The sequence below is a fragment of the Typopeltis vanoorti genome, unplaced genomic scaffold, assembly GCF_054136105.1.
Source record: "Typopeltis vanoorti isolate ZY-2024b unplaced genomic scaffold, IOZ_Tvanoo_1.0 HiC_scaffold_829, whole genome shotgun sequence".
Lineage (NCBI taxonomy): Eukaryota > Metazoa > Arthropoda > Arachnida > Uropygi > Thelyphonidae > Typopeltis > Typopeltis vanoorti.
The window spans coordinates 26,001-50,648 of record NW_028328231.1 but is presented as its reverse complement, the minus strand read 5'-3'; the positions used below and the strand labels follow the sequence as shown (position 1 = coordinate 50,648).

Here is a 24,648-nt window from a genome sequence, read left to right as displayed (position 1 = left end):
TGGTAATAGAATAGTTCTAGAATATTAATTACTCTAGTACAGTTTGGATATAAGTAATCGTGAAAATAAAACTTTTACGCATAATGAATGAGATTTTAATGTAATTAAGAAAATTAAGTAATGCTAGAGTCAGTCTTGAACGAAAAGAAGCTTTTTCAACTCATATATGCATTTCATTAGAGGCTAGAAGAGTGTAATCATGAGAAAATGCTTTGGGCCATGAAACCTGATGAGTGTAGATGTGGAAATACTTTACTGGATTATTATTATTATTATGTGTGTGTGTGTGTGTGTGTGTGTGTGTGTGTGTGTGTGTGTGTGTGTGTGTGTGTGTGTGTGTGTGTGTGTGTGTGTGTGTGTGTGTGTGTGTGTGTGTGTGTGTGTGTGTGTGTGTGTGTGTGTGTGTGTGTGTGTGTGTGTGTGTGTGTGTGTGTGTGTGTGTGTGTGTGTGTGTGATTAAATGTTTATCGTTTCTTTATTCTTTGCTGGGATCGTTTTTTTCGGAAATTTTTTGTCATTCGCAAAATACTGTATTCCGTTAAGCCATGCTTTATTATTGGTGCGAAGAAAAGAAGAGTATAAAAAAGAGTATGGACATACTCTAGGAGATGAAAGTTTCGCATTCGCAACCATTACGCCAACACAGATAGAACTCACTCTCTTCCCCATAAGTAGTACTGACCTTGCAGACCGCTATTTCTCGGGCTCACTCTTCAAAAGATTCGGCAGAGAAAGTGACAATAATATTTCTTGCTAACTTGTAGGGAAGCCTCCCGATTCGTAACTATCAGGTTTGGTTTCATGTACAATCTATCTGCCGAACCATGGAACCTTTCACTGATTTGGCTCCCTATAGTATATATATGGCATGTCATTGAAGGGTGTCACTGCACTGCATGTCAGGAAGATGGAGCGTGACAGAAAGTGGAAACCTAACACAGTACACATTTCAGTCTTCCATTCACACGGCATGATGTTTCCTCACATGGTGATAAAGATTAAACTTATTTCCATCACAAACTTAAAGAAAAATTGGACCCTGAGAATTCAGATATTGAAAACGACATAGAAAGAAGCTGAATATACATTATAATGGCTTCTGAAAACTATAAAAAAAAGGAAACTCTGGGATACGAAAACCAGAAAAAAGAGAGATTGGTTTGATGAAGAATGTACTGAAGCAATAAAAAAAGAAAGAAAGCCTGCACGAAATTTACTGCAAGAGCAACTAGGATTAAAGAATGAAAATATAAAGAGCTGAGACGAAAGACAAATAAAACTGAGAGGCTTTGAACTGTTTGTAGTTGTCACGAAATAATAAATAACTAAATAATAATAAACGTGAGATGATAGAAAAGACTAGCCCTTAATGGGGTAATGCGCAGAGTGGAACAAGAGGGATCTTAGACAAGCATATAACATAATTAAGGAAATTAAAAGATGGTATATTATATTCTGCGCTAGATATATGCAGCGATAGACAAGGTACGAATAAAATAAAAATAATAATAAAAAAACAGATGGAGAGAATATTTTTATGTATTACTGAACATTACTTCTCCAACTCAAAATTCTATACCAACTGTTACTGTAGAAGATGATTCTGTAAAGCTAATAAGCAAATCAAAAGCTTAGCTGTTTAGTACAGTCATTCCTTCATTCACGAACAATAAATCCCCAGGATGACCAAAATCTAAGGTCCAACGCTATATCTGGAGATTACAACAAACAACAACATATTCAGACGAATCAGCTTGTGGTAATGTGTAGAACTGATGATTATGAATAGAAAGTGGATACACATTCAAATTTTTGAATCGCGCTCAAATGGGTCAAGTGGTAGCATCCAACAGAATAAAAGGAAAAAGCGAATAATTGTGTGTGAAGGAAGCTCTTTTCCTGAAGGAATAAAGTTGCAGAATGTGATGTCTTGTAATATCGAGAAGACATCATATAGATGATTTCACGCTGGGAACAATTATTAGAGAGCTTAAAAGAGGTCGGAGAATTACTGATATTCCCAGAGAGCTTGGCGTCTCACATAGCATAGTATCCAGAATCTGGACAGCGTTTCAAACCAATGGAATGTGTTCCAGACTTTAGCTTTCGTTATAACAGCAAAACACCACTGCAGGTCAGCTTGCTTACACGTCGGCTCCATTCAAGCACAGTTTCGCCAGAAGGTCTGTCGTCTGGATCCCTTTATCTACAGCTCATCGTAAAGCACGTTTTCAGTAGCATTGATCTGGTGTGAAAGTGGTACTTCTTACCATCGTGAGAATTATTATGAAAGCGATAGATACGGCGGTTAGCTGGGGTGATGGTGTGAGGTGGCACTATGCTTAATGGACGCGCCGAGCTACAAGTGCTGTAAATATGAACTATGACAGGTAAACGATATTGCAACGTAGTTCTTCAACGTCATGTTCGATTGTTCCTTGGTACTGTAGGCGAAAAATTCATTTTTATGGATAACAGTGCCACACCGCATCGTACATGTGCAGTGCAGATATTTCTGGAGATTGGGATATTAATCGAATCGAGTGTACAGCATGCTCCCCAGATCTCCATCCCATAGAAGGCGTTTAGTACGCAACAGAGAGACCCATTGCTGCTCGAAATTCCTATCTGGAAAACAAATTCCTGAACCACTTGGTACTGAGTATGGTACGAAGTTGTGAGAGGCTGCATTGCAGTTATTTGTACATATTCCATTCTGAAATGTCTCTCCACATAGTTTTCAGTCGGCTCTGTTCTTTACTGCCAAAAAATGTTATGAAATGTAATTTGTACGAAATTTATAACAGTAACGCATTTTTGTGTAATATATATTATTAGTGCTGGCAATAAATTTATATCCATATTTCGCTGTAATCATGAAAACGTTTTTCATATACGAATAAAAATATAGTTCCTCCTTAGCTTTTGGACACCAGTGTAAAATACCTGCACAGTTGCTGAAAGCAGGATGAAAGAAACCAGAAGACAAACTATATGAATTTATTTAACTGCATGGGTGACAGAGAAAATGAAAAAAGAATGGACGCGTTTGATCTGATACTTATATAAAAGGAATGAAAAAAACAGGTAGCAAAAATTATAGCGGTATTTCTCTGTCATGTACAATACAAGAAAACAGTTACCTCTATTTTGGAGAATAGATTAAACTCGTTCATGGGGATGACAACTGATGTCTACCAAGAGATTTTATTAAAGAAAAATCTGCAACTGAGCAGATACATGTAATTAAATAATTATTTGAGAATGTTTGAAAATTGATAGAAATATTCTTATGATATTTTCTGATTTCCAACAAGCATAGGAGAGATTTAATAAACAAAAATTATATGAAATTATGATACAGTTTGGAATACCAGATAAGCTAGTAAAATTACAAAATTAAAAATAGAAAACTCAGAAGCACGGGATAAAATACAAAATTAATTTAACAGATCCCTTTCGATAGCAAATATAAACATTAATTCTGCTCTCCTAGTCCGAGTGGACAGAGCTTCCAATCAAGTCGTGGGCTTGATTCGAACTGTTGCCATAGATATTTCTGAATGTCTTTAGACGGTGGGTGAATTTAACTCCTCATTATGTGACCACACATTACGTACTGGAAAGCTAATTTGAAGCAGTTCTCTCATTCTTAGTTTCTATATTAGCGCCGTAATATTCGATAGATTTTAAATTTGGGAGACTGTCATAAAAATTTAGCAACATTAGTTTTATTGAAATTTATTTTACAGAAATAACTATAAAGTCTTCATTTAATATTAAATATTTATTAAAACAGAACCAGAACTGAAAATTTCTGAAAAGCCATGATGCTCCTAAAATTATTTTAAGTTGTAAAGAAAACACTAAGCTATTTTTGACAGAAGAGCATACCCCTTTAGAAAATTATTAAAAAAGGTAAACTTAAATGAGGTTTTAATTAAAGGACATTATTTACATATTTACATATCTGTGTGAAAATTTTGTAAGTAAACATAGTTAAAAACATTTTGCAAAAGACCTGATCAAAGCAGAGACATTATACAATTAAAACTGGTGACGAAGAGATACAGAGAGAGTGCATAAATACATTCAGATAAACCGAAAACGTAAAACTAATGACAAAAAATAAATAACGAAGGAATCACCCACAAGATGATTTATGCAAATTTTGAATTTGAGGGAGCTGAGGACAAAAGAAACGAATAAAATCCTGTTATATACACGATAATCCAGAAACATACATGACGGGTGCTGGCCGTTTCGTTAAAATGTCAGGCATGAGATGTGAATAGCCGAAAAGGACAGTGAGCTATCCACTTTTTTTTTTCTTTTCTTTTTTTTTTCTGTGAATTGTGCATTAGGAAGAGTTTTGGTTTGAGAGTAAGAGTGCTTTGAGAATATTAATGTAATTTATTTAGAAAGGATTAATGTAATTCATTTTGTTTAGTTGAAATGAGGGGGATAGTAAAGAGGATATTTTTGTGTTTATGGCACAGCGGGTGTTCTGTGCATTGGAAATACGAATGTCGTACAACAGTTAGTTCGTCCTTCCAACAAGTTTATCCCCTGAATGAAATTCACTGTTGAACGGGACTAGATCATCAGATGAGTACCAAAGTATACCGCATACATAGAATTGAAATGGCTACATTTCTCACCTATCAGCCTTACCAAAAATCTGTCATATTAATACAATTCATTAAGGACTACAACTATTCATCTTCTCTCACAACTTTAAACTAAGAAATTATTATCTGAAGAAAATCTTTAGCTCTGGACAGTTTCCCAAATAACTTCTAGATTTCTCTATTCACTCAGCCCTAAATTACATCTCTTCTTCTCATAGCCAAATATCAAACCGCATAAGTTTTAAAATTCCCTTCTATCCAAAACCTTTAAAACATTATAACACGAAATTCTAATATCTAAATTACAAAATTATCTTCTCCACTAGCAACAAACGACAAAATTTACTAAAGCATAGAACCACAATAACTAATCCCGATATTCTACTATTTCATAAAGTAGTTTATGAGTTTAATTTCCAATCAGCATTCAATACTTGTTATATTCGTTCTACCATTCGTTCTGTTAAGTATTATCGAGATGATATTATTCCTAATACTGGACTAATTACTTTCAACTAGAAGGAAAACATAAACAAAACATATCAGCAACAATAAAAATCTCACTAGTGATATCCTTGCATGAAAAACAATCTAAGAATACCCCTGAAATCGAAAAGTTCACCGTTATATTATCAAAAAAATGAATACCAATTATGTTGTTCTGAATCAATACCAACAAAAACCACCTGGTGTGCCATAAAGAAAAAGACCTTATTTGCTGACCCTCTCGTTGCAATTAAACAAAATAAATTACCCCCTATACTCTCAAACCAACTTAACTCCCGTACACTTCGAACAAACCAAACTTCTCCCAATACAATACGTTTCCCACAAATAATCATGAAGCTGGCTTACAGTTCGCTTTCGGCTATCCACATCGTATGACGTTTTAAAGAAACGGCCAGCGCCCTTCATGCATGTTGATAGTTTATTGTGTATATAACAGATTTTATTCCTTTTCTATTCTTCGTTTTACGTTTATTTGAATATATTTCTTCTCTCAATTGTTTGTATATTGTGCTCGCCGCTTTTAATTACAAACCATCTCGGCACATCAAGTCTTTTGACAAGTATTTTACCATCTTTGTCTTCAAAAATTTCACAAAGGTATTTACATTAATATCCTTTAATTAAATCTCATTTAATTTTAAATTTCTTAGCCTAATTTAGCATAATTTCTTCTAGCTCTTTGTTTCTGGAGAAAAACAAAACGCAGCTATAACACTTTTGGCACAAGTTTTCGATAGACGAGATAACAATACTAAAGAAACAGAAATTGAAACCACTTCTCAACCTGAAGGATTCCTGATTGGAAATGAATTGTCCTTTATTGACGAGGATGTTCAGGTACGTCGTGCTACTTACTCCCTATTTGCTGTCATATTTAAATCTTTTAGAAAATGGACTTTTAAATTAATAATAACAGTAATGTGAGTGTTTAATAGTCACTGTTAATCACCCAAACGGCCACTTGGATCAAATATATCAAAAATATACATTTCGAATTCATATTATTTCTATAATATCCAGAGGTTATATTCACTTCAACGGAAGTTTCGCGCCCATTTAATTATGAACGTATATATACATCACGGCGGATATGGTGGTTAAGAGACTATAAAACATTCAAGTTACAAGTAGAAAACATTTTACTTGTTCGAAAGACAACCCATTAAATTGTGACAACAATATTATTTTGAGTCGAGATCTACATGACGTGCATTGCAGTTCAATTATTCCAACATGGTTTTCTTCAAGGCATGTCACAAAGGAAAGTAAAGTATAGCTCGATGCATTGTTGTTGAAAGAGACAGTGTCTGTTTCTTGAAGCTCTCCCTATGGAGAAAACGTTACATTATGGAGAAATGTTCCGCTCCCGTTGACGTTCATCTTGTCAAGCACTACAAATGGTCCCCCATCATTACATTTCCGCCATCAAATATACAGCAAACATTTGGGTAACATGTAACATAAAAAAGCCTTTCGTCACCAGATTAGCAAAGGTGTTCCCAAGCAAGCATTCTCTGCAATCTCAAAATATTATTCGTCATTTCGTATAACAGACGTCTAACCCTCTGACACGTCCCACAATTTTACGCTAGGTAGTCTACGCTCTCTATGCTTCATATCTAGGTGGAGAATCTACTGTGCTTGGATCCACTATCAATCCTGTGGGTTCTCTGAATTTCTGGTTGATCACGTTTATATCAGATCACGAAATGTCATTTGCATTGATAGCATCCGATTGTTTCTTAATGCTAGCTTCGAAGTTGCTGGTCGTTTCTTGGTTGCATGACACCACTACGACACCTGGATTGGCTGATATGTTGCCTATAGTTGATATATATATATATAATTAATATTTAACTGATTAGAACCCGAGAACGTATAACAAAAAACTTTAATAAATCAAGACTAGTTTCATCGGTGTCCCGACTTCTTCAGGTGAGTAAGAAATAACACAAGTTATAAAACTAACAAGATGAAAAACATGGACTTTCCGGATTAATAAAAAGAAGAAGAATAGTAACAGTGATATTTGAATAGGTTAGCATGAGTTGAATGTGTGTGACAGCTAATTTTAGAGCGCCAGTAATGGATTACTGCGCTATGGGAATCAGGCAAATTGTAGCTGAGATTATAGTTCATGTGTGAACAGTTCAGAACTATTTCTTTGGATTCTATAATTCGTCTTTCATATTCATCTTTGCATATATATAAATTGGTTGTGCGGTGCCAATCGACTTGGTGTTGACGTTCTTCGAGGTTAGAGTTGGCAGAGAAAAGAACATGATTGGAAAGGGCGCTCGCTCGTGTTCTACTGTAGGAGATGTCACGTTTATGTTCCTCAAGACGTAGTGAAATAGATTTATCTGTCTGGCCAAAATAAGGTCGACCACAGTCGCACATAACTTTATAAACACCAGGAACATGCAGTTGGTTGTGTTTTGGTTTATATATTCACGCATATATATATATATATATATATATATATATATATATATATATATATATATATATATATATATATATATATATATATATATATATATATATATATATATACACAGAGAGAGAGAGAGAGAGGAAAGTGATGAAGAGTGTTTTGCATTTCCACAGTCAGGCATTGGTGCGTTCGACCAACTAGAATTTGAGTGTATTCACGGTTGTGGAAGGTTGTAAGAAAATTATGTTACTTTTATAGCACTGGTTTCCATGGTAAAGCTTCTATGCAAGTCATAAATCTTCCCAACAAAATTATAGTCTTCGGCTTCATTCGTACATGGAGTTACGAATCACGATATGTATTTCACAACTCAAATCAGAAGAAGTTATTGGAGTAAAGAAGTTGTAAGGGAAATGTTATTTGCTAGATGATTCGTTCGATCTATTCTGTGTTGCGGTAATAGTGTTATGGTGTAGGGTAACTTCCCTTATATTTGAAGTCGCTTGTAATAATTGGAAACAACAAAACATCGAAAGTAAGATTGACGTTCGACATTCTTTCTCTTGTTGATGATGGGAATGTGTTGATTGGAATGCCTGAAGCAATTATTACTAGAATTCCAATGTAATTACATCTTCTAATTGCACATCTTCTTCGGCCTCTCTGTTTTTATTATTAGATAAAAAACAAAAACAGGACTTGCACTTGCGTTGACTTGGAGGTGACAGACAAACACACCTTCAGATGAAAAGCATTTATAGAGGTTCTTGATCCAAGATGGCATTTAGCAACTAGGAGGTGACTTTTAAAGATCGATTTTAAAGATCTAGTATAGATTTTTACAATCGAATGTCAAATATTGTGAGTGCGTTATGGAGGCACTTGTGGAGGCTCTATGGAACCAATACCCTTTACTATATATGATAATTAATACGCTTACGTCACGGTGGACTGCAACTCCCATAGACTGAAGGAAAGGAAATGCAAAGGTTCAGACTTTATATGATTTTACAAGCCAGTCCACTGTTGGTTAAAAGTTGGTATAGGAACTAAAAATATCGTTGTTTATTTACTTTACTGAGATACATATATTCAAAATTTCGAAACCAAGGCGATGGAAAGTTGTAGTTTTACCAATAGTAATATATTTCCATTTATATTTTTCCAGATAATTCTTAAAGTATCTACAGAGGCAGAGGAAAAGTTTAAAATAACTACCATTTCAGGTATGTATATATTATAATAACAGCTATAAAATACTCATAAACTACAGATTGGTAATAAAAAAATAAATTGACGGTGATTTTATTTGCAGTTCTTCCTAATCTTTATCTTGTGAGCTATATTTTCAAATTGTGATTTCCGTATAGAACGATTTTAGTTTATTCTTTTTATGCTGTAACTTCGGAGAGGTTAAACAGCAAACAATTTTGTCTCCACTAATATTAACTGAAATGTAAATATGTTAGTATGAATAGTAAGTAGATAAAATGCTCGAATATTTAGAAGTATGTCTTTCTTTTGTAGCAGCTCTCTCTCTCTCTCTCTCTCTCTATGCTACTACACCAGAAATAAACGCTCTCTTTAGAAAGAAAGCTTATATAGCAGACGTTTTAGAAGAGCATATAACTTTTTCTCTACATGGTAAGCTGCACGGTTGGCCGAGTTGGTAAAACTTCTCTCTAACCAACAGGCTGATGGTTAAAATATCACCATGGCCATGGATGTTTGTAATCGTATTCTTGAGAAAACAGACTATCCAGCCGGAAAATATACGAAATCCACAAAACGAGTTTTGACTGATGTGTCAAATCGAATAGTTTTATTCGCTTTGGCACGGCAGTGCTAAACAAGAACAGACAGTACAAATTTTAAAATTGTATAATTAAAAAAAGAAATAAATAAACAGTTAAAAAGATGTATCACTTAAAATTTTGAGAATTTTTTTATTCTCTTTGAACTTCGACTTTCTTATGATTTTTATTTTCATACCAATACGAAGTTTGTATAAATGTTTTGGATTTGAACTAACTTAACCAAAAAAAAAATATATACATATATATATATAAACTTAACCAAAACCTATTTAATTGATTATTAGTTTGATACAAACATTTGTAAGATTTGAGTTATAAATATAAATAACTGCAGAATCATGAAAACTGTTCGTAGTCTAGAACAATGCATTTTTTTCTATTCGTTCAGTTTCATATTCTAAAATAATGATTTCTATAAATACTTTTAAAAATGCATTTCATTATGTCAACTTCCTCACAAGCAAGAACCTGTGTCCTATTTAAAAGTAAGAAGACTGTGGGTTAAATTATCAAACGATCACACTCCAGATACCAAAAGAGGAGCTTTTTCATGACACTTCACAACCTCAAATAAGCAGAGTTGAGGTCCTATCTTATCGCCTGATAGAAATTATCTATCCCCGAAAGGCATTTACAAACATGTACGCCACAATTGACTTCTAATTCCACACTCGTACAAAGTATAAAAAAATAATTATCTTGAGATAGTTATAAAAATTCTAACTATAATTAAACCCAATGGTGCGAAGTAAGTTTTTAATATTGTTTACTCTTTACTTCAGAATTTAATTCACAATTATCATAAGACTTGAATAGAATAAACGGAAAGACAACGAAAATATCATTGTTTAAGAAAGTGCGGAAAGTACAGATAAAATTGGCAATTAAGTAATTAGCAATTAGTCAGAAGATAATATGATTAATAAAATAATGCACGCAATAAAATTAATTCTATTCATTGGGTATTTAATCCAAAATTGTGTCTGTCTTCATAAGTGCAGAATTTAATAATTGTATAACTGCATGAAATTAATATATAAATGAGGATTATATATATATATTGTGTGTGTGTGTGTGAATTTGTATTCATATAAACATATTATTATATAATATTTTAAAGAGTGAATTCTTGCAATGCTTCGTCTCATTCACAGTGATATCTTCAGGAAGTAAAATAAAAGACTTGGAATACGCACACACAGAAAAGCAACACAAACTGAGTGAATCACGTGACATAGTATATAAAGTTCGCTGTTGCTTAAAGTGAACAGACAGGGAGGTCAGTCACCACCAGTTGAGAAGAACGTAGAAAACACATTTACACTAATGACTATGGACAATTCTCCCTTGCAGACCATGCTTAGGATATATGTATAGCTCATACAATCAATTGAAAAAATATCACCATGTTCCATCGTAATATATTTAGAACAGGACTGTTTTTAGAATCTGCAGCTGCACTCAAAATTCAGCCTGACCTGGATAAATATGGTTGCATAAAATTTCCCGAAATATGGGAAACATTAATACTTCCAGAGTCCATTTTCCATCCTAGACCACCAATAAATAGTCACAGAGGGCGCTCTATCTAGTTAGGACTTTAGTCTTAGTTAGGACTTTAGTCTTTTGTCCAGTTATTTCACTTAATTTTGCCTTTTCTTTTCATACACAAAGGAAAGACAAAATTAATTATTTCACTTAATTTTTGTCTTTCCTTTGTGTATGCTACAAGTTTCGTATTGTATTTCCAGAAGATGTCTCTGTGACCAAGATGAAATATTCTAACAATTAAACAGTATTTTTATCCTTTCTTAGTGTTCTTGCAACCTATTAAGCCTCTAACATGACTTCCTTCCAGCACTTAAACCTTTAATACGGACAGACACTTTGAGCACTTTTTCAACTTAAAAACACACTCATGTATTTCAAAATTGTAAATAATATCTAAATATGAAAACTTCTTTTTGCTATACTTTTCTACATGAGTAGTAGTAGTTACCTTTCTGTTATCTGTCACATTGTTCTAGTATGTCGTTATAAGAAGGTTAATAACAGAAAACCATAACATTTTACTTGAAACTTGCAAAAAGCCACAGATTATAATTATGCCTCTGCTCAAGTTCTCTCTCTCTCTCTCTCTCTCTCTCTCTCTCTCTCTCTCTCTCTCTCTCTCTCTCTCTCTCTCTCTCTCTCTCTTTCTCTCTCTCTCTCACTCAAACTCTCTCTCACACACACACACACACAAACAAAGGCGGATTTAAAGTCAGTCAGCGTTATTAACCTCCTAGAGTTGTCAGGATCCTATAATAGGAGTTTCATCATAACTACGCCACCTGAAATAAACATGGTTTGAAAGAAGAAAGTGTGTTTCGTTAGTCCATAATTAAGTAAAGCAAAGTTGGTGTCCAATTTGCAAAAATCCCTATTTAACTTTTTTTACACTACAGAGTAAACAATTTTAAATTGATTAAGAAAGAGAGTCCAGGAATCAATTAAAGAGGATGTTCACCTAAACAGACACTTCTTATCTATTTAATGACCCTGTAATACACGTAAATTAATTATGGATACTGTCAACTATGACTCGATATTTATAGTTTATTTAAATTTACAATTTACTTAAATAAGGCAAAGCATCCATAATTATTCTCCTTATTTCGACCTCAACAAAATTTCGTGTTCATTTTAAGCAATATTAAAGAAAAAATTAATTAAACCAAATATAAATTTTATACGAGTTGGATCTCACCTTTTTCTTTCCTTCTCTATTTACACCTCTAACTTTGCTTAAAGCGCTGACCATTTTGAATTATATATAAATCGAAAATCTCTTCAAATCATTGAATACCAATATCACGTTTGGGTTTCCTCCGGAGTTATCTGCAAATCTATAAATATATTTCATTTAGTACAGACGAGAAAGCAATATATATTATTCATTAATACCATTTCTCACAAATTCACTTCACTTTCTTTCACACCGACATTCAATTTCTACTTATTTTTATTTTTATAATATTTTCATAGTCAATATCCATGAAAATTGTCAGCAATAATTCCTCTCTCTCACATGAGCAATTTTTTCTTTGCCTACATTCATTTCTATTAATGCAATCTCTAACAGAGTTTAACTTTTGTATTTAGTAAACTATAATATACTGGTTTTCAAGTTCATAAACAAGTTGGTTTCTTTTTTCTCTTTTTAGTTTTTGCACATCCACGGTACCAATGTAGTACAGTTTTGAACAACGTGTAGTGTATGAGATTACAATATGCCTACTGAAATTTAAGGAAAAATTAATGAATACATTATGCTTAAAACTGAAATATAATTAAGTTTTTACTTATAATTAAAATATACAGGATGTAACAAAACTCTACTCGCAAATTTCACAGGTGTACTCTGCCCATGGTTGAGAGAGCCGTAGTTGGCAGAGACCTGGAAGAGTCAATTCATGTTGAAGGAGAGAAATGAATAAGGGATGTACGAATTCGTTACCATCACGCGAAGTCACGTCCTCTCTTGTCTGTCGCTGTAATAATTTTCCAATTCTCATAGAAGTGAAATAGTTACGACTTTAAAACTATAATGCTCATAAATGCTAATTTTCCGTCGTGCAATAATCAAATTCATCCATTCCAATAAAGCCCTATTATTGGGATGGATTCATCTTCTTCTACCATGAGCAGAAGTGTCGAGGGTTCGTTCATATGTGGTCGAACAGTACTGCCGATGCTAAAAAAATAGAATGTAAAAACGCATTTTATTATCTGCATGTGTACAGTACACTTGTTTTAAATTTACTTTTGGTGTTATTTACAGCAACAGGTCCATTTTTCTCCACTTCCATACAAAGGCACAACTGACGAACACTGGTAGCGTCCATGCATCGACAAAGGATCTCGAAATTCGGTCGCAATTCTGATGTTGAATACAACCCTGTTCTCTAATGGGAAACTTAAACAGTATATTTACTTTATCACAGACACACAGACAAAAAACGTTTACTATTTTCAAATAAATCTCGATGATCAGCCAGTGCATAATCGTCGGTCTTCAATTTGCTTGCAGGCACTTTCACAGGAAATAATGAATATGTCTTCATCATAAATGTGACAAACAAATTTCAAAATTATATTCTAGATATAATTGAAGCACAAATTAATTAAACTGCAGATCATTTCTGCTATGTTATCGAGTCATTTGCAGGTGTATCATTATCGTGCCTCATGACTGGTGTCCGTATGTCGAACCACAGAGCGGTGCCATGTGCCATGCAAAATTCCTGGCATAATAATTTTCGAATAATTTTTGAAAGTCGCTAATATATTTTCTAAACACCACAGACATCAATTTTTTCCAACAATCATTTTATAACTCTAAGCGATGATGAATGAACCACAGTTAGTCATCAAAGTATGTCCTTGTTGTGTGTTGAACGTTAACGGTTTAGTATCAAACTACCGTATATATAGTTCATGCTTTCTTGTTTGAAGTGTGTATCTAATTATAGAGACATGAAGGAAACGATCAGTAATTTCATTAGCGAAACTATCTCGTCAGTGTAGTCTTTTTTTGATAAAATTACATTTACCAGTGTAGTAAAAACACGCATCAGAAATCTCCAAACATTAACAAGAAAATAATATGCGAAACAGTAAATATTCATAATTTATTATTCACAATATATGCGAAACAGTAAATATTCACAAATATTCACATTTTATGTTTCTGGATTAGTAAGGTAATTGCTGTGGTATATGAGTATTGTTGGAAGACCACTCAATATCTGAGAATAACGACGTCTTTTGAAGATTTACTTATTAAGATTGCAAGGTCTCTTTATCCGTAATGGTAGTAACAACACAAAGAGTTCCCAATTTTGAAAAGTGATTTTTTACATTCTTTGTAAAACGTTTACGAGATAATTGACAATACTTAACTGGATTAAACATCAAACAAGTTATGTTAAACTGTTGCGTATTGCTGGAATTTCTTTCTTTCTTTCTGTTTTTGATAATTTATAAAACTTTATTCTAAACTTCATATTAAACATATCAATGATCATTTGTGTAACCTTAGAGCAACAGCTCGTTCAAGTTACGACATGCATAAAGTTACAAAAAGTTATGTAATGTATCATCGTTATATACACATATGTACATCTATATAATATACATATTATATATTATTATAATATAATAACATAGTAAAATCACAGGAGACATGCAATACAGGAAAGGTTTCATAACATTAATCAGGTTTTGGAATAAAATAAAACAAAGATCCAGATTCATGTGTAAAATAGCATCTAAATTTAATATTTTAATCATGAAACTGAATCTTTGAGTACAGATATGCTAACACCAATCATTTATACAGTTTTACTGAACAGAGCTTCCTCATATCTGTGGGAAAATAAATATTCTTTCATCAGGGATTTGTATTTATTTGGGTTAATTTCATTTCTTATTGTGAAAGATAGTATATTTAATATTTTTGGCGCTATATCAGTATATTGTTTAAGCGTTGCTTTCAGTGGCAGCTTGTAGATAAGCACTGCAGCACTCCCAAAGAAAAAACGAAAAATTAAATTTTGTTTCTGTTAATAAATAATAACAATGCCTACAACGTTATATAAATGCAATACATGTTAAAGGTTACAGCTTATGTTTCGACATTGATTGAATAATAGTTAATAATTGGAATTGTTCGATTAACGCTTTAGATTACGAAACAAATGCACTGCGATCTAACGCAGTGTAGGAATTATCACATTTGGTCAGTTCCGGCTAGACTCGCCGAAATTCGTTTGCAGTTCTCACTGCACGTAACAAGTTAATCTGACACTGCTCGTTGGGCAGTGTCGCTACAGATAAATTGTATGCTTACGCGCGTTATTTCTGTGAGATACGAAACTTTTATTTTTGGTGTGTTTGTGGTGAGGGTAAAATATTTTCGGTAAATCTTATTTTATTCTGTTAAAATAACATATAATTATTTATTTATTATAAATACAAAGCTGAATTATGACGAGTGTCATTGTTCAAAATATGAAAAGAGTTATATTTTCTCAATTATCGTTACACAACACAAATGCACTGTGATCTAACACAGTCTCGGAATGTAATGTCGAATTCGACACTGCTCGTTGAGCAGTGTCGCTACAGATATATTGTATGTTTGTGCGCTTTATTTCTGTGTACGTAACGTTTATCATTGGTGTGTGTTCGTAGTGAGGATGCAATATTTTTAATAAAGCAATTTTTGTAACATGTACATTTACTTATTAACAAATTAGTACTGATTGGGAAAAAAATAATTATTTTTTCTTGTTGCAGCACCCTCACTTAAACTTTTCACCCTCCGCCACTGGTTGCTTCTTTATATGCTTTAGTAACTATATATTTTAGGCCCTTATGTATGCTAAGGAAAGCATCTTGTTTGATATTTATGTATTCGTTACTATGTTTTATATATAGCCTATAAGTGTATAAATATCTAAGCGGTATTATGTTTAGTATGGTGTATTTACTAAACATTGCAGTATCCTTATATTTGTTTCTAGTTAAGATTTGAATTACTTTATTCTGAGTCGCAAATACAGGTTTCAGCGTAGTACGATAGATTCTTCCCCAACTTAAAATACTATATTATAGTTTACTTTGTTCTATGCAGAACGTAATATTTTTCCATATTTAAATTAAAGAATCTATTTAGGTAGTAAAGTCTGTTTAATATAATCCTTTCTTTATTTATGATATCGGTAATGCGTGGTTTTCAACTTAAATTACTATCAAATATCAATACTCAGTAAGTTATCACATTGACGTTTTATATTTCCGCACAGTCGTAATTTCAATTTGTATTGCAATTCGAATCATGCAAAAATAATTGTGCAGTAAAGTACATTTTACTTTGTTGTATTTCGCAAGTTAAAATTCCGTATTTAGTTTTTGAGACATTCAGACTGAATTTATTTGACTGGATCGAATTTGTTACTGTTAAAAGATCAGCATTCACTATGATTTGCATTCGTTTGGCGTGTCAGTGTCGAAAATAAAGACGGTGTCATCTGCAAAAGTTATTTTACTGTTTAGTTTAAGATTGCAGAGGCAATTCATATAAATACTAAATAAGAGATCCTTGTGTACACTATAGTCTACCTCCTTGGAACTGCTATAGATATTGTTTATTTTTACAATTTGTGTTTAAGCAGTTAAGTAGTTTTTGAACCAGTTTAGGGTTCATAACCAGTTCATTAAAATGTCATGTAATACAGTGACAAAAGCTTAGTGTGTATCTAAAATTACTGCAAATGTGCTAATGTTAGTTTATGTTTATCTAGGGAGGTATAAAATGTGTTTATTAAGTTCTGCAAAGCATGTTCTGTGCTAAAATAGCATTTACATTTAATCTAAAAATCTCACGAGTCTAATTGTTATGAATTTCTCTAATACTTTCGATAAGGCGGGGGTAGAACGGAGATCGGTCTGTAATTTTTCAAGTTATTTTTGTTTCCCTTTTTTGTAAATCGGTACAATTACTTCATAAAATCCGATGGAAACGTGCCTGTCATAAGTCATAAGTTAAAAATGTAGATTAGGGGTTATATAATGCATATTTCGTATTATCTCACAATGTTAGGGCTAATACCATCGTATCCTGAAGTTCTGGTTGTTTTTAGGCTAGTTATAATACTTTTGATTTCGTTTTTACAAGTGGGTAAAAGATATATGGAGTTATTAATTCCCTCTGCAGTGCAATTCAGATGGGTGGGTTTGCATTTTCAGAATGCTTTCACTAACTGTGGCAAAGTGATTATTGAATTCTTTAGCTAATCCTATGTCTCCATGTTCTGAAGTTTTATTTATATCTTTAAGTGTGGGAAGGGCTTGTTTGCCTATATTGTTGCCGATTATTTTATTCACAAACTTCCATTGTTTTTTGGAGTTAACTTAGTATTTTAGGAATTCGTTTGTGTAGTATTCATTTTTACTTTCATTTAATGTATAGTATATTAGATTTCTGCAGTACTTGAAACTAAATATATTATTATGTTGTAAATATAAGTTGATATTTTCAGCTGTTTTCATAATATTGATTGTGCGGGTGTATTTTAAACACTTTCTCTCTAATTTGTATATATTGTATGATTTTCTGTGTAATAATCCAGGGTTTTGTTTCTTTCATTTGACTATTATTTTAATTTTGGTTGAGTCTTGCATTTTACTGTTTAATATGGCAATAAATGTATGGTACAAGGTATCAATATTTGTTTCCGTCGTTATTTCTTCCCAAGAGACAGTGCTCAATTTATGTTTCAATAATCTGTAGTCAATTGTTGTTTAGGGGATGTTTTCGGTTGTACTATCTCTGTACTGTACTTCCAAATGTACTATAATACCGATTGGGAAGTGATCCGCAAGAGATTGGCGTAGAAGTGCTGCTTGGATTTTGTTTTCACTTAAATTTCTCCCGAATACATGATCTAGGCACGGTCTGCCAGCATTGAATTTTCTCCTGGGGGCATTAATGTATTGTTCGAGTCTATTTCTGGCAAGTAAATCTAGTTAATCTCGAGAGGAGCCGTCAAGGCGCCAACGAGCCGTCAACTGCTTGTTTAGCTATCCTTAAAAAACAGAACAATTCTATCATTATAAAATTTAAACTTTTAAAATTTATGATGATAGCATTGTTCTATGATGTGTCCAGGTCAAACCGGGAAGGAAGCTTGGTCACGGACGTTGCTGGTTGAAAAAGGGAGGCTCCCTGTTTCACAAAAAACCACAGGATTGGAACTTGGAATGTTAGAAGTATGAACCAAGGTAAGCTGGAAATAATAAAGATGGAAATGTACCGCATGAAGCTGGATATATTGGGAATAAATGAACTTAGATGGACAGGAATGGACCATTTTCAGTCAGGGGACAATGTGGTGTATTACTCAAGACATGAGACAAGTCGAAAATTTTGAGTATCTTTCTTACTCAGGAAAAAGATGGATAGGTATGTATTGGGTTATAATCCAGTGAGTGACAGAATCATTTCTCTCAGAGTGAGTGGACAGCCAATGAATATGACCATCATTCAGGTTTATGCACCTACTACAGGGGCATCAGTAGGAGATATTGAATAATTTTATGGCAAGTTACAAGAAGTGATAGATGCAGCACCAAAGCGAGATTTATGGCTACTTATTGGAGATTGGAATGCAAAAGTGGGAGAGACTGAGGAACAAGGAATAACAGGTCGTTTTGGTTTAGGTATTCGAAACACTTCAGGGAAGAAGCTAGTTGAGTTTTGTGCAGAGAATTCTTCGTTTGTGCTGATTTAAACAGCACAAACGGAGATTGTACACGTGGGTATCACCTGATGATCAACACATAAATAAAATTGACTATATAATTGGAAAAAGAAGATGGAGCAATGCAATTCAGTATGTCAAGATCTTTTCCAGATGCAGACTGTAGAACAGACCATGAGTTATTAGTGGCTACGATACACGTAAAACTATGAAAACTGAAAACATCACAAATGTCTATCAGATATGATCTTGGAAACATACCAGCTGAATACATTATTGGCATACAGAACAGATTCAGCACACTCAATTTGTGTGAAAGAGAACCAGATGAAGTATGTGAAGAGATTAAAGATATAATTAAAACAGAAGCAAAGAAGAATATCCGAACAGTTTGTACGAAGAAGAATTCCAAGTGGCTGTCAGAAGATGCCATCAAAACTGTTCAGGAAAGGAGGAAAATGAAGACCACAGGAAATTTGCGTGAAGTACGGTATTTGAATGCAGAGTTTCAACGACAAGCCAAGAAGAGACAAGGAAAAATAGTTTAACCAGGAATGCCAACAAATCGAAGACCAAAACCAGAAAGGAAAAACAAGAGATCTTTTCAAAAAGATCAGAGAACTAACAGGAAGGTTTACTGCCAAAGTGACAATATTGAAAAGTAAACACAAAGAGATATCTTACAGAAGCGGCAGACATCAAAGAAAGATGGAAAGAGTATACAGAAGACCTTTACGGAAAGGACTCCAAAATTGCTGAGAAATTTGAACAGCAGGATTATACCAGCACCAGTGGAGAGTGAAGTGAGGGGGAGCACTGCAACAGCTATCAAGTAAGAAAGCACCAAGAGGAGATGGAATACCCATTGAGCTGCTCAAAGCCTTGGGAGAAGAAAAACAGCTCTATGTCAGCAAATTTGGATCACAAGCACATGGCCTAGAGAATGAAAAAAATAAAAATCGGTTTATATACCTTTATTGAAGAAAGGCGATGAAAGCGAGTGCGAAAATTACAGAACTATAGCATTGATTTTTCACGCAAGTAAAGTCTTGCATGAAAATATCATTCAGATCTTTTCATGCAAGACTTAAGATCATTACTTAAGATCATTCAGAAAAGACTGGGACCATTCATAAAAAGAGAAATGCCAGATGAACAGGCAGGATTTAGAAAAGGCAGAGGAACAAGTGATCAAATTGCCAATGTGAGACGGATAATAGAAAGAACACAGAAATATCACAAGAATGTCTACCTTTGTGTCATTGACTATAGCAAGGCTTTTGACTCTGTAGATCATGTGAAACTGTGGAAGGTGTTAAGAACAATGGGAGTCCGAGAGCATTTCATTATCCTTCTGAGGAATCTTTATTATGAACAGATCTTCGAGAAACTGGGTATTTCACAATAGGTAAAGTGGTGCGACAAGGATGTATTTTATCTCCATACCTGTTTAACTTGTACAGCGAATACATTTTAAGAAAGGTAGGCTTGGAGGAGTCTTCAGTTGGAATTAAAATTGGTGGAAAAAATATTAATAATTTGAGGTATGCAGATGATACCACCTTGCTAGCAGAATGCAAAGAAGATTTGAAGTAACTTATTATGAACGTTAAATAAGAAAGTGCTAAATATGGTCATAAACTTAACCTCAAAAAGACAAAAGTTATGGCAACATGTGAACTTAATGATTTTGAAGTAGATGGGGAGAAAATGGAAGCAGTTAACAATTTTGTTACTAGGATTCCGAATTGATAAAGATAGTTATTGTACCGAAGAAGTTAGAAGAAGATTATTACTCGGAAAAAAAGCAATTGACAAATTTAAGCAAGATCTTTAAAGATAAAGATATTAGCCTCCCAACAAAAATCAGAATCGTGAAAGCAATGGTATTTCCTGTGGTGCTGTATGGATTCACATCCATACAGCACCACAGTTGGACCCTGAGAAAAAGTGAAAGAAGAAAGATAGATGCATTTGAATTATGGGTTTGGAGACGCTTACTAATAATACCATGGACTGCAAAGCAAACCAACAAATCATTGATAGACAGAATAAAGCCAGATTGCTCCCTTGAAGCTATGATCATCAAGCAAAAGTTGTCATACTTCGAAAATATTATTAGAGCAGATGACAGTCTGGAGAAGATGATACTTCCCAAAGTTGATGGAAGCAGGAGAAGAGGAAGACCAAGAATTAGATGGGTGGATGGAGTTAAAGAATCAAATGGAGTTAAAGAAGAACATCAGGGATAGATCGAAATGGAGAGTGTATGTTCATGGTGTCTCTAGGAGTCGGAAATGACTCGATGGATCATAACACACACAGCATTGTTCTGTTTTTCTGCCCACTAGGAACACGATACATAGCTTCAATATCATCTTCATTAAAGTTAATCTTGATTTTTTTTGCAAACTTTCTTTGCCATTTCATACATATTTTCGCGTGGCTCATGAAGAACAACAATTTTAAGGTTTGAGCTTATTGCCCGTTGATTCAGGTCATCCACTGTTTCATAAATTTTTTAAACCGCCTTACGCAGCTCCATATCCACGTTTTCCAATTCTACGTTTTTGTTTTTTTGTTTTGTTTTAATTCCCTTCTTGTATCAGGCCAGAAAGTCGTCTATCTTGTTCTACGTATATTCTTTCGAACTTCTTAAGTCGTTGAAGTCTTTTTTTTTTAATTCTTTCATTATCCCCATTAAATTTGTATTACATATATTGTCCATGTTACTAATCTCTGGAATGCCTGAGTCAACTCGCCCCCACCCCGGAGAAGTTGCCAGCAGTGGATTGGCGTCCGTTGTGGAACAAAAAAATTTGAACACTGAGCAGGTCTTTGTTGATTGCGGAATATATACGAAGAGCATTTCTAGTATTGTTTTCTGCCTGTAGACAACTTTTTAAATTGGCTTTCGTTGAAACCAGCACAGTAAAAATGATAACTGCTTTTGCAATTATCTGCACATTTCATAGCAGATATAGAATCAAGAAGTATATCTTCACAAACCTTGCAGCAGGGATGCCATTACTCTAGATGAAGTTTAGAGCTAAAATTAATTCTCTTCTTTGTTTTAGGGTTAATGCAGATGCATAACAGAGCACCTCCATGTTTCTACAGATTATAAAGTTCCAGATTGACATCGAAGAAGTAACTTAATCTGTGGCATGGGGAAGAGCCCCGTACTTATAGATACCGTACTTAACCCGACGCTGGTAAGGTGGGATAATGTAACAAAAGTGGTAAGGTGGGATCCTACAGACCCACCCAAATAATTTATCTTTCGCTAAGTAAAAGGCTCCCTCTGTGGATTCTTCCTCAAACTCTTGTTCTTTATCAGTCTCATGGTTATTGACTAATTCTAAATCAATTTCACTATCATTATCTCCGCTAAATGGAAATCGCCTGTCAAAGCGTCATCTATAAGTTGACGTAACTTCTGTACTTCCTGCTCGTAACTCAACTGGTAACAAAAAAAAAGATATTATTTTCAAAATACCCTCTAAATATTTACGAAAACGTATTTGCTTATAGTTGGTATGTGAAAATATAGAAGACACAGCAGTAACGATAATATTTTAGTAGAATATACATGAAAACAACTTATGTTTTGGAAGTAAATATAGTCACGCTTTTGGTAAGGTTGAGTCTGGTGGACCCCAGCACAACTTACACCTCTGCACACTAAACTTGCTTGTGCACAACAGCCTGTCGTTTATGGCGTCGAGTAGCGGGTTACGGGAGGGGAAGCTATTCAGAGGCATGACTCACTGCCAGGCGTTGTTAAAAAGTTTTAGTCAATTTAAATTCTTCGGGGTCTGTGACACCCCACCTTACTAACGCCGGGTTAATTCCGTTACTTTTCGTACGATGGAGTAGTCTGAAGCCTTAGTGAACAAAAATAGTAAGCAGGAGATTGGAAACAATTAGTATATTTCATAAACGAAATCGCTGTTGGCAAGAAAGTATGAGGGGATGATCAGAATAACGTCCACAGTGCTGTTTTCAATTACCACAAAATCTGCATAATACCATATTGGTTATCACTAATGATGTTTCTAAATTGTTTTATTGCTGTTTTAGAGTAATTTAAGTTTGTTGAATGTTGTGATTACATCCTATAGTGATGTCATTTAAATCTGAATGAACTCTGAGTTGCGATTTTCCAACTGATTCTTGTGAAAAGTAGATATTGTGTATCTGAAATTGTTTTAATCTAGACCATGCGGTTTGATATATCTTTGAAATATTTGGAAAAGCCATCATCATCAAACATCGATCATTATTACTATCTCCAAAGAAAGAATGGAACGTTCAGTGAAATCCGAAAATCTTGATTATCTTTAACTGAGAAACTGCACATCAGAAATTGGTTGCTCTAGGCTTAAATTTCAATATACAGGGTGGTTCAAAATTCCACGTACAAACTTTGAGGGGAGGTAGAGAACAACAAAATCAACCATATTCACATAGGAAAGCATGACCGGAAACGCCACCGGAAAGTACTAATAGGTACACAAAAGTACAGAAATAACACAAGGCAGAAAAAGTTTATTAGCCCTAACTGAAGAGTTCAATAGTAGTTGGATACATAATATTGTAAACGAGGTACATGTCTGCCATCTCAGCGTTGGTAAAACGACGCATGTTCTTCGAACGACGTCGAAAGCTTGCTTGAGGAAGCTTCAGTTGCTCACCTGGAGCGCTGGCGAACTGCGCCACCTATCACGTCACCACTTTCGGGTGGCGTTCACGATCTTGCTTTCCTATGTGAATATGGTTGATTTTGATGTTCTCTACCTTCCCTCAAAGTTTGTAGGTGGAATTTTGAACAACCCTATATATGACCACATTTAAGAGAAAATATTCCGATAAATGACCAATAAAGTGGCATACGTCGAATTTAATTTTACTACCACCAATCATATCATTTACCCACGTGTTTTGTACAAGAACTGCATAATGTGGTCCATCGTCCTCCGTAGTCACCGCACTTGTGTTCTATTGTGGTTCTATTAGTTCCCCCAATGTAAAGTTGTAGTTCAAAGGACAGAGATCTATGAATGTTTTAAGACCCATAGAAAAGCGATGTTTTCGAAAAGAAGTAAAAACAATAGTTTCAATATATGAATTGGGCAGGAGATTGCTTTGAAGAAAACAACGCTCTGACCAATTTAAGACCCCGCGTTGTTTTACAGTCCGGAGTTTTCGGGTAGCAAATTGTATTTGTACTCATTGAGTGAGAACAGTCTTATCAAAGAAGATCAGACATTATTATTAGACACCTCCAGGGAGTGCGAAGACTCATCGACGGAGGGCACCCACTCCACAACTCTCCACCACCACTCAACCTCAGTTAGTACGGTACCTTAGAAGATTTGCAAAATCCGAAACTCTGCTGTAAAGATCAAACATGGTAGTTTTTCAAGCTATTTCAGGCTTCCATAAATATTGTCATATACCATCAAAAATTATATCGTTGTGAAATTTCACATCTCTCAGATGTGCAGGAAAAACTTGAGACGCCCTGATGGGTTATCATTCTCAAACTACACACACACACACACACAGAGAGAGAGAGAGAGAGAGAGAGAGAGAGAGAGAGAGAGATAAAGTAATTAATACCAAGATTCCCAGTAACTAGAGTAATTAACTCATATTTTATTTTTCAGTCGGTGACCAGTGCGACCCTGGTGCTTGCAAGGACGGAGCAAAGTGCACTTCGACCTTGGATACTTTCATCTGTATCTGTAATGAAAACATGTACTATGACAATGATGACAAAAAGTGTAAAAGTGAGTATAGAAATTATGTGGTTTCATAATTTGTGTTCTGTTCTATTTTAAAATATGTAGCATTCATCAATATTATACCAAAAACATATGTGCCCCGTATAATCTACCTGCACTGAATAGTTCCGTATAAAGTGTAGTGTATTCGGTATA

The 24,648-nt window shown here is 34.2% G+C and overlaps 1 protein-coding gene across 1 annotated transcript in view; it reads left to right on the top strand.

Annotated features, from left to right (window-relative positions):
* The window catches only part of LOC150092069 (uncharacterized), a gene marked incomplete at its 3' end in the record, with an annotated part of 87,420 nt that overhangs the window by 37,369 nt on the left and 25,403 nt on the right, over positions 1-24,648 (top strand). Inside the window, exons 10-12 of the mRNA XM_090415334.1 lie at positions 5,817-5,978; positions 8,747-8,804; positions 24,376-24,498. Of these exons, the coding sequence (XP_090271460.1) occupies positions 5,817-5,978; positions 8,747-8,804; positions 24,376-24,498 (343 nt within the window). The remainder of the gene's footprint in view (positions 1-5,816; positions 5,979-8,746; positions 8,805-24,375; positions 24,499-24,648) is intronic.